Source organism: Micromys minutus (assembly GCF_963924665.1).
Source record: "Micromys minutus genome assembly, chromosome: 10".
Taxonomy (NCBI): domain Eukaryota; kingdom Metazoa; phylum Chordata; class Mammalia; order Rodentia; family Muridae; genus Micromys; species Micromys minutus.
Window position 1 is genome coordinate 12,841,758 of NC_137979.1, and position 11,379 is coordinate 12,853,136.

Below are 11,379 nucleotides of genomic sequence, written 5' to 3' on the forward strand. Positions count from 1 at the left end.
CTGGAATCTCTAGTAGGGATGACATGGCCTTATTTGTCAGAGGCCCAGCCACCTGGCTTGCTCTGCCCCTGGCTTTAACTCATAACTGCAGGATCGCTCAGTGCCGGGACTTGGAGAACCATCACCACGAGAAGCTCCTGGAGATTGCCATCAACACCCTGGAGAAGATCCTCAAGGGCGAGATGGATGAGGACTTACCCGATGATGTGCGGGCGGTGAGCGAGGGTAGAGGGGGTAGGGCATGGTGAACCGTTCTGGAGTTCAGCAAATAGATAAGTCAAATCCAGCCCTACCCATGGCTCGTTTAAGCAGGACAAGCTCCTGGAGCCTTCTTTCTTCATGGAAAGGAGACGGTAGCCTGCTTTGCAGGACTATTGACTGCTGAACAAGGTGCTTACAGTTGGTGTCGGGATGGTCAGGTCATTATCCCAAGTTCCTTTCTATGGAGTCTTCTGGCACAGTTACAAACAGAGGTAACAGCCAAAAATCTCCCTCAGGTATCTTAATGGTGGAGAGCTGCAACATTGGTACACACACGCCTCATGTCTGCTCCAACACCAGGCAGAAGCAGTTTCCACCAGGGCAGATAGTAATAAATACTTGGGATCCATGTCTACACCTAAGGAGGTATCTTTGAGTCTACCCTGAGGCAGGCATGAGTGGGCACAGGTTCAAATTACTTGCCCTCAGGGGCCTGCTTTTGTTTATACCCTACTTAATTTCTCAGCTGCTCTACAACACTGTGTGACCACCAGGCCATGTTCCAGTGGCCCTTTGCCTGCCTGCTGACTCCTTAATGCCTTCGTATAGACTGTTCTCCATATGCAGACAGGAAGGTCCATTAGAAGCCCAGACTACACAATTCTCATCCCTCTTACCCTGCCATGATTTTAGAGTTCATTCACATAGGTCACAGATACTCTGGACAAGGCCTGCCTCCCTTGGCGCCCCACCCCAGGTTCTGATGCTCATCCATCAGGCTTGCTCCTTTCAACCGACATTCTTTTGTACGATTTCTATTGCTGTGATGAAACACCATGACCAAGGCAACTTGGGAGGGAAAGGATTTATTTGGCTCACACTTTCAGGTGACAAGTCTATCAAGGCAAGATGTTTTACAGGGCAGGAACCTGGAGGCAGGAGCTGATACAGAGGCTGTGGAGGTATGCTGCTTACTGGCTTGCTCCTCCTAGTTTGCTCAGCCTAGATTATTATAGAACCCAGGACCACCAGCCCAGGGATGGCACCACTCCCAATGGGCTGAGCCCTCCCCCATTGATCACTAATTGAGAAAATGCCCTATAGCTGGATCTCATGGAAACATTTTTCTCAGACGACACTCTCTCCTCTCAGAAGACTCTAGCTTGTATCAAGTTGACATAAAACCAGCCAGTGCACAGTCTGTCTGGCAGACATGCTCATTCCTCAGTCTCTGTGTACTTTTCTCATCCTTGCCATTTAGATTTTTGCTCAAGTGTAAGCTCTCCTGAGAGGCCCTCCGTCAGCACCTCTTAAACTACCGTCCCTCTGTCAGACCCTATCAGTCAGGCCAGAAGCCCACCACAGTTGTAAGCTCTGCTTCATGTTGATTTGTTTCTACAGCTGTTCATACTGTACATAAACAAACTTGCGAGGAGGCAGCAGTAGCCTTTTCATCACCATGGACATCTTTTCTGTGCCAGAGCCTCCAGCACAGCAGCCAGGGATGATCTTGGAACTGGGCAGATGACAACATGTATTCACTAAATATTTACTTTCCCGGGAGCTGGGCTGAACTGTGCAGATACAAGGCCAGCAGCTTTGACTCAATAGCCTCTGTTCTGAGACTAGGACCGACATCCAACACAGCAGCAAGATACAGGGCCACAGTCACACCAACCTGCTCTCCCTACTCAGCTCACTGTTGAGCACACAGGAAACACTAGCCTTCCCTAACCGAGAAGCAAGTCTCCTCTGAGAGGTTCTGAAGTCTCCGACAGTCCTCTTGGGATGGTAGAATCCCTAGGTCTGTGACACTATGTAAAAAACATCACTGAAGCATCCTTGTTCCCTAGGGACTATAGCACACAGTAAAATCTGGGCCCCAGAGGTCATTAGCAGAGGGGGTAGGCCAGCTTTCCCTCTAACTCAAGTGGCCCTGTCTGGTACTGCAGTATCTAGCAACAAAGTTTCATCATTAGAGGATCACCACTCTTCAGCCTGTTGACCACATGTGACCTTATTTTCTCACCAAAGGAAGCACTGTCATCACTTGAGGTTATGGATGAGAATGCCGGGCGAGGCAGGCTCAGAGATACGAGTTGGGAATGGCACAGTCAGGACAAGAGTCTGAATTCTGAGTCTAAGTCTGATCAACAATGCCAGACCTGTGACTGTAGTGAGCACCGTAGCCTTCCCTGTTCATCACCGTTGGCAGGCACTTTGGGGGTACCCATGGCACTGGGCCATGGGGCTGGAATAGATTACTGCCTTCAGAACTTCATGGAGAGCCAGGCAGTGGTGACACATGCCTTTAATTCCAACACTCAAGAGGCAGAGACTTTCCTGTCAGCCCAGGACAGGAAAGCCGAGACATTTGAAGACTCTTTTTCTGGGGCTGTGGCAGGACAGTCAGCAACTGAAGATGGGGCTTGCTGTTTGGAGAATCTAGTGAACTAACAACCTCCAAGCTGAGTATGAAGTGTCCAAGAGACATTTCAGAACCTGAAAGTGGCCTTTTTATCTTCCTTGCTCTGTAAATTCCTATTACAACCTGGGCACAGGTTGGGACATGAGTGATGTCAGACTTAGTGCTGGTTGACACTCAAGTCTTCCATAATGACTGGGAGCATGTGTGGGTGTGTATGCATGTGCAGTGTCTGTGGGTTAGCATCTCAAGCATAACCTATGACCTGGAATAATCATGCCATCTTTACAAAGTGTGTTCTGTAACTGTTTTCAAGAAAACCTTTCAAAGTTGCAGGAAATGTTTATTTCATTGAGGTGCTCCCTCTGGTTTATACAATGTGTCCAAACTGAAGAGTGAATCTGCTTTTTGAAGTGACCTGACCTTGATTGTGGCCATTTAGTAACAGTGTTTTATTCATTAGCCTAAGTGGATGTGTTCTCATCCCTGCATTTGGCATTCTTCCTTGAACAAAGAAAGGTTTCAGTGAAACACTCTAGCAGAGACTTAAGGTCAGACTTTTTAAAAGTGATAGTCTTAATGATAAAGTTTCTTATTTGAAGCTTAACTATCATATAGTTTCAAGCCTGTGTACCATATTACAAAATAGTGTTCAGTTATGCACTCTTAATTTGTGTATAATGGAATGTTATTCACTATATAACACTGTAATAAGGTTTATCAGAGAATTCATCTTATCTTTGTTTCTTGTTTAAACATGCTTAAAAGATAAAGGTACAAAAATAAAAGAAACCTGTTACTAGGTCTCAGGACACTTACTCCTGAGCACCCAGTGCGGTCAGGTTTTCATCTTTTGATCCTTTCCAGAGCCTGGGCCTGCTGCCTGGAGTTGGAAGGAACTGGATGGCTTCCTGTTGTTTCTGTGGTGTGACTGTGCTGATCTGTTGCCCCATATCAGAATACCTGGCTTTTCTCAGATGACGTTCTGTGGCAAACTAACATCCCACAGACATTGTTCTGCAACAGAGTCTGGCAAATGAGAGAGAGAGAGAGAGAGAGAGAAAGAGAGAGAGAGAGAGAGAGAGAGAGAGAGAGAGAAAGAGAGAGAGAGAGAGAGAGAGAGAGAGAGAGAGAGAGAGAGAGACCCAATGAATCTCACTGTGAGAGCCTGGAGGTATTTGATCAAAGAATATTTCCTTATGTAGGAACATGAACATCTCAGGATCAGACAGAACATATTTTTAGAGAGTATTATTAGGTTGATACTATAAAAAATGAAGCAAAACAAAGAAAGTACTGTTATGTATCTCTTTCTGACCCAAAAATCTAAATAGATTTTAGCGCATTGGGATTTCATATCTTCTATTTCGTGGTCGTTTTATAAAAAGACAATGCAGATATTCCCAAGCCAAACACTGCAAAACCTGAAACCCTGTGCATCTCAGATAAGTGGTGTTCCTCTGCGTGCTTTACCTGCAGCTTCTCAACAGAGGACACCCAGGTCCTTTGCCATTCTTGTGCTTCCAAGTACCTTGGGTTTGGAGCGGAGCAGTGCTTCCTCAGACTCTCAGGCAAGCTTTCCCTGCCCACGGGAATGACTGCTGCATTTCCCCCATTCCAGCCAGAGTCTGCACCTAGAGCCTGCCAGGCTCACTAGAAGGCGAATAGTTGCACTAACTCTCTATAAGGACCTAACAGTGCCAGGAACAAGCCAAGGCAAAGCAACACCAGTGGAACCAAGGCTTGATTCCATTTATGTGAGAAGTAGCAAAGACATATAGGAGATGGACGTCTATCAGCTTACAGGGCCCAGGACTGGAACAGCCTGGAGACCCTCAGCTAGACCTGACTGGCAGAGGTTTAAGACTACCTAGAAAGAGGCTTTGTGAGAACTGATATCCCTAGTAAGGCTGCCTTGGCTAGCCACCTGCCATCTCCCCAGAGAAAACATGCTTTTAATGGGGATTGCAGCATGACACCTGTCCCAGCTCAGGTTGGGGAGCAGGCTGTTGGCTGAGGATGAGCTGGCATAAAGTGACAGATACAGCATGGGCTCTCCACTGGCTGTGTCCTGTAGCCTGGGAACTCCCAGGGGCCTCTTTGTGCTCGGAACATAATGATACACAGGATCTCTTTTGGACCCTCTCACTTTCCAGCTTTTTGTTGACAAAGACACAATTGTTAATGCTGTTGGGGCCTCACATGACATCCACCTCCTGAAGATTGACAACCGAGAAGATGAGCTGGTGACTGGAATCAACTCTTGGTGTACACACCTAGTAGACAAGGTGAGTAACGAATGCCAAGCCACTCAGCTGGTTGGCTTGAGTTTTTGCCAAGCAGAGTGCGCTATTTTCCATGAGAAACAAAGTAGGGAAAAGAAAAAGAGGTAAGAGTTATAGAATTCTGCAATGAAGGTAGTGTGGCCCAGTCATACCTCCGTGTATCTGTAACTCCTGCTGCAGTTACAGCAGTGGGTGTTGTGGGTGGGGCTCTGAGGTTAAGCATCTTCCCTCCCTCTCTTGGGCCTCGGTAAATGTTTGCTATCATAGACACTGTGCCCTGGCTTTTCTCCCACTCCCCAGATTCACAAAGATGAGATCACAAGGAACCGTAAGCGAGTGAAGGAGATCAATCAATTCATCGACCACATGCAGAATGAACTGGACAACCTGGAATGTGGTGACATTATAGACTAGGTGTCAGCCAGAGATCCCCAGGACCTGAGAGTTACGGGATTTCTTTCATTCACCCCTATCTCAACACTGCTGGTAATAATTGTCAATATAGAGAAAAATAAAGGTCTGGTGTCGGTGTTCTCTTAGGGGGCGGTCATGTATGAGCAGCCGATTGGAGGTGTGGCCGTGGCCGCTGCTAGTGCTCTTCTGTTGGCCACAGCCTTTATGCGCTGCAGGCATTATCTTTCCCAACTCTAGATGCTGAGGACCAGGGAAGCAAGAAGCTGAAGCTCCCCCCACAGCAGAAGCCTGGGTTGCTCTTGAAGGCAGAAGCCACGGCGTCTTTTAGCTCAGAACTTGATCCAGATCAATCTAGGTATATTGCCCTCAGACTAGGCACAGCAACAGGAATCAGAGGCTGCTGCTCAGACTGTGGAGGTGGCTGTGTGGAGAGTGCTCCCAGGACCCCCATGCTCCCATGTGGAAGATGAGTGGAAACAGGCATGTACATTAGCTTCCCGTCTCTGTAACGGGCGCCACTCACAATCACCTTTTGGAGAGTATTTCTTCTGGATCTTGGATACATAGGGTCTAGTCCATGATCAGTTGATACCATCATGGCAGACATATACAGTTAGTGCAAAATGACCCACTCCACAGCCAAAAAGTGAGATAAAGAGGGAGGATAGGAGGTCTCAGAATCCCCTTTGATAGCACATTCTCAGGGACCTAAAGATCTTCTATGAGGCCCTGCCACCCAATAGCAAAACCAAGGGGCATTTGCCTTTGACACATGGGCTTTTAGGGACATAGGGTGACTTCTCCCGGGAAGTTTATTTCTTCTTACCCCTCGGGTAGGGCAGCAACAAACCAAAGAAATACTTCCATCCAAGTCTAGCATAATGGGCTTAATTAGGAGTACTTACAAGAATGTGGGCTATCTGCAGGCGGAGTCTTGCCTTCCCTCTAGCAATTAGTTACTGCAATTATACATACATATACACACACACACACACACACACACACACATATCCATCCCTGGGGAGGACACCAGCCTTATGGGCTCTTTTCTGACCCATGAGGAAATCACCATTGGACCACTGTTGTAAGGGACTCATGCAGATAATCACGGCTGCCGATTTCCAGATGGCAGTGGCCGTGCATAGAGGACAAGCGTTCCACATGCTCTGCTCTGTCTGTCCTCTGGCTCGTCTACAGTGCTCCCTATACCCTAGTGAAGGTGACTGCTAGAGATACCCAATTATTCTAGAGATGCATTGTTAGGTTAATGCATTTAGGGCTGAGCACTGGCTGCTACACCTTCATACTCACTTGTTCCCAGGAGTTTGGTCAGTTGTGTTTCTTCAGTAGCCACCAGTCTTTAATATAAAAAACAAACAAACAAAACAACAACAAAAACATTGCTGACTAAGGCTAGCCACAGGAAAAAACCTCTGGGTATAAGCATAAATATTAAAAACCAATTTGGAAGCCAGACTGGCACTAGTGGTTTGAATATGTTTGGCCCAAGGAATGGCACTCCTTGGAGGTGTGGCCTGGGAGTAGGTGTGCCACTGTGGGCATGGGCTTTGAGACCCTCTTCCTAGCTGCCTAGAAGCCAGTCTTCTGTTTGCTTTCGGAATAAGACATAGAACTCTCAGTCCTTCCTACATAATGCCTGCCTGGACGCTGCCATGCTTCTCCCTTGATAATGGACTGGACCTCTGAACCTGTAAGCCAGCCCCAATTAAATGTTGTCTTTAACAGTGGCTCATGGTGTCTGCTCATAGCAATGAAACCCTAACTAAGAGAGGCATATACTTGTAATCCCAGGATAATCAGAAGTTCAAGGTTATATAGTGAGTCTTTAGCCATATAGTAAATTTAAGACAAGCCTGGGTTAGAAATACTGTCATAAAAAAAATAAAATAAACAAAAAAAAGACTGGAGACAGGGGTAGGGCAGGGGTAGGGTAAGGAGAAAGAACAAGAATGAAAGACCCAGGGGGAGTAAACATATTTTGATAGTCAAATAATATTCATTTAAAAGCGAACAATAGCTTCTTCACTAAAACCTATGGCCTCCTTTGACATAGATTTTGCCCTGGCATGGGTCTCCACTGTGGGGTGGGTCTTAAATCCAAATGAGAAGTAGTAGTGTTTTTGTGCCCATCTGTCATTCGACTATTGCACTCCTGCAGATCCTGCATGGATGTGTGCATGCTGACAGCCTAAGACCTGCAGTCCACAGCTGAGCAGGATCTTTGGTGAGAGTTCTCCCCTTGCACGCCACCTGCACCAGCCAGCAGGAAGGAGCTTCTAGTTCTGGCTTTGGCCTGCAGCCAACAGTAGTGGGACCTGTGTACACTGAGTATGTATCTAAGGAACCTCCCCGACAAGCAACTCAGGGAGGTAGCCCACCCTTGACACTGAAATTCTCATTCAACAACATTGTGTCTTCTGGGAATTCTGCTCATGCAGGTGTCTTCTGAGTTGACACTCCTGTATTTGGGGGGAGGGTGTTTGTTTGAGACAAGCTTTCACTATGTATTAGCCCTGGCTGACCAGGAATTCACTATGTAGACCATGCAGAGATCTTCTTCCCTCTGACTCCCAAGTGGTGGAATTAAAGGTGTGTGTTATCATCAAGCCTGGTTTGTGTACACACATACAGACACACACACACACACACACACACACACAGAGAGAGAGAGAGAGAGAGAGAGAGAGAGAGAGAGGCTGTTGTAGGAAGTTCTCAGGCACTTGCGCCTTAACTAAGTACAAAAGTCTCCAAACTGTTCAGAGCTGTCACCTGGCCCCCGGCCCCCGCATGGGCTGATTTCCCATCCTTGCTTCTCTGCATACATTTGTGTGTCCTTCAGATATTTCTAAATCTGTAAACATCTCAGAAATTAACATTATGTGGTAGATCCTTTTTATAGAGTGGGCAGGCTGTCGGAAGGCCCACCACCATCTGTTCCAAACCAGTGCCAACTGGACTAGGGACTCAGCAGCTTAGGATACTAAAAAACTTAGTTGGTCCAAATACCATCAAAGGGTCCTACTGTTTGTATAATTTCCTCAAAGGATCAAGGTTATACAGTGGTGCTGTGGGAGGCACTGCGGTACTTTGCTCTCTGTCATCCATAAGCCTTCATGTCTCTTCATCCTGGGCGCAACACACTTCTCTCCAGAACAGTGAGCTCAAAGGACCGAGGGGAGCAGGGCCGTGCTCATCTGTTATACCAGCTACTCCATCTGGCTCCCCAAGTCTATCATCACACTTTCAGCCAGCACCCCTGTGGCTTCTACCTCTCCTTAGCCATACCTGGCTACTCAAGGGCAGAGCAAATACCTCCATACCCAATATATGTTCTTGTAGGAAAGAAATGAGCATAGCTTACTCTTGGGATAGGAGAGGGGAGCCAGACTTAATCTTTCTTTTCTGCGCTGCCCAGCTTTATCTCCTGAGAGCTGTTGCTCAGTGTCTCCTAGTGCCTTGTGAGCGCTGACTTGGCAGTTTTTACTTAAAAGTCTACCTCCACAGGAGTCTCACTGTATTAGTCAGGGTTCTCTAGAGGAACACATGAGTAGGGGAGGGACAGGTATTAGAATGGTTTACAGGCTGTGGTCTAGCTAATCTAACAATGGCTGTCTGTTATCAAAAGGTTCAAGAATCCAGTAGTCCAGTCCACAAGGCTGGATGTCCCTGCTGGTCTTCAATAGATGCTGGGATCCTGAAGTAGGCTGATGCCAGTGAAGGCATGGACTTGCGAGGAGCGCAAACAGGCAAAGAGAACAAGCTTCTTCCTTTCATGCCCTTTATATAGGCTACCGGCAGAAGGCTACCCAGATTAGAGGTGGATCTTCTGACATATTTCAAAAGATTTAATTAAGAAAAAAAATACCCCTCACCAGGATCTCGGCACTCAGATCCCAAAGTTTGAGGCCAGCCTGGTCAACAGAGTGAATTCCAAGACAGCCAGGGCTACATAGAGGAACCCTGTCTTGAAAAAACAAAGCAAAAAACACAAACAACCCCCCCCAAACCAGTTTTTCTTTTTGGAGACTGATGTCTCAGTAGTTAAAAGCACCTTTTGCTTTCACGTACCACGGTTCAATTCTCAACACTACTATTATGGCAGCTAACAACTATTCCTAATTACATTTCCAGGGAATCCAATGACTTTCTGACCACTATATGTACATGGCGCACATATATATACATGCAGCTAAAACAGACATACACGTAAAATAGAATTAAAAATTTCCCCTAATTCAAGGAACTCAAAGACAGGTATGGTGGCATACACCCGTAATCCTAACACTTAGGAAGTTGAGGCAGGACAATTTCAAGTTTGAGGCCAGACTGAGCTATAGTTCCAGCTACATAGTTCTATACCTGGGCTACAGTGAGACACTATCTAAAAGAAAAAGAAAATCAAGAGGAAGAAGGGAGGAGGAAGAGGATGGAGGAGAATTCATAAAGCACAAAACCTAACCTTTTTTTTTGAGAAAAATTAAAATTCTTATGTTGTTAGGAATCACTGTTAACATTTACTTCCAGAAATATCTTTTCCTGATTAGCAGTGCTCCTGAAAATGTCATGGTGTTCTGTTTTTGACATTTCTACACATTTAAGTATTTCTATTAAGTTTCACTTTTGATATTGATGCCTTTCATCTTTCATTAGTTCGTTATTTCAATTTAAATCTAATTAATCTCTCTTCTAGGTATACCATTTTTCTGGTTTAAAAAAAAAGGTCAAGAGTATTCCCCGGTTATAATAGTTCCCTGCACCGGACCACTAAGGCGCCATCAACATGGCTATGAAATCATGGTTTCCATTCCTTGGTGTCGATTTGACTGAAGGTATTATCTATCACTTCTGCTCCATTCCCTTCTCTACCTTTCCTGAGGCTGACACACTTGCCCACTGTGACTTCTTCCTTAGGCAGGCACAGTTCTTTTTGGACAGTCAGTTCAGGCTCAGTTGCATGTCTCACAGTAAAAACCATGTAACTGCTATCACAGCCTGCTTAGGACTGATCCACATAGGTACTACACTCATCAGCTGCAACAGTCCATCAGCCATTTGGGGGTATCTCCTGTACTTCCAGACCCCATTCACAGAGGAAGCATGCCACATTTTATTACATACAAGGCAGTAGCCATCTGTAATCCCCTGGCTATCACCCCCCCACACACACACACTCAAGGAGCCTTTGGGTGTCTCAGCTTCAGCTGTAGGCCTTATTACCCTTAGCAGGGGCCTACAAGTGCCACTATAGCAAGAACTATATACCAATAGGGGATGTCTGCCACGAAGGGAATGATCTCCACCTTCAGATAGCTCAGTCTCAGCTGCAGATGCTCCTCTTGAGCTCATATTTGGTTCTGTCATATCTACATATATTTGGGGTACCAACTATGTGTGACTTTCCAAGGAGTCTAATACTCGCTCCAGATAATGACAAACCAAAGAACCAATTCCACCCAGTCTAGCCTGGAGAACTAATGAGAATATTAGGCTTACGTGCAGTTGCCCACTTACTCCAGCAATCATTAACTACTTATGTAGTCGTGGGGAGGGGACAGCCCAATGAAGCCTCCCATCATCCATGAGGGATAGTAATGGGCCCAATCCTGTGTGGGCATTATAGCTGTCCTGATTTTACAAAACCAATGGACATGGCATACCCAGAGGAAATAATTCTACAATAGGAGAACACCCCATTGCAATATCCCATGAAGAACACAGCACTGCATGTCAATAACCAGGCCAGGACAACTTTTGTGTCTAATCCAGAAACAACATAGTTTTAAGAATAAATCTTACTTTTTTTTTTAAGAGACTAGGAAGAAAAAAAAAAAACAGTAAGCAACCAGCTTAGACCAAAGATTCACTTTTAAAAGATCATTTGATAAAAAGCCAGGGGGAAAAAGCCTTCAGGCTGGAGATGGAAGAGGGCTTTATATGGTGATGTGCTGGTTTCCTGCCCGCCCCCCATGAGGTTCCCAGTGACAGAGCTCAGATAAAACAAGAAGAATGAAGAAATGCCAAGTCTCAAATGAA

The 11,379-nt window shown here is 45.9% G+C and overlaps 1 protein-coding gene across 1 annotated transcript in view; it reads left to right on the forward strand.

The window, feature by feature from the left end:
* The window catches only part of DRC3 (dynein regulatory complex subunit 3), a gene marked incomplete at its 5' end in the record, with an annotated part of 34,184 nt that extends 28,847 nt beyond the window's left edge, over nucleotides 1-5,337 (forward strand). The window contains 3 exons of the mRNA XM_080924646.1: nucleotides 92-215; nucleotides 4,783-4,914; nucleotides 5,212-5,337. Of these exons, the coding sequence (XP_080780772.1) occupies nucleotides 92-215; nucleotides 4,783-4,914; nucleotides 5,212-5,325 (370 nt within the window). The 3' untranslated portion in view covers nucleotides 5,326-5,337. The remainder of the gene's footprint in view (nucleotides 1-91; nucleotides 216-4,782; nucleotides 4,915-5,211) is intronic.
* Nucleotides 5,338-11,379: the final 6,042 nt, after the last annotated feature.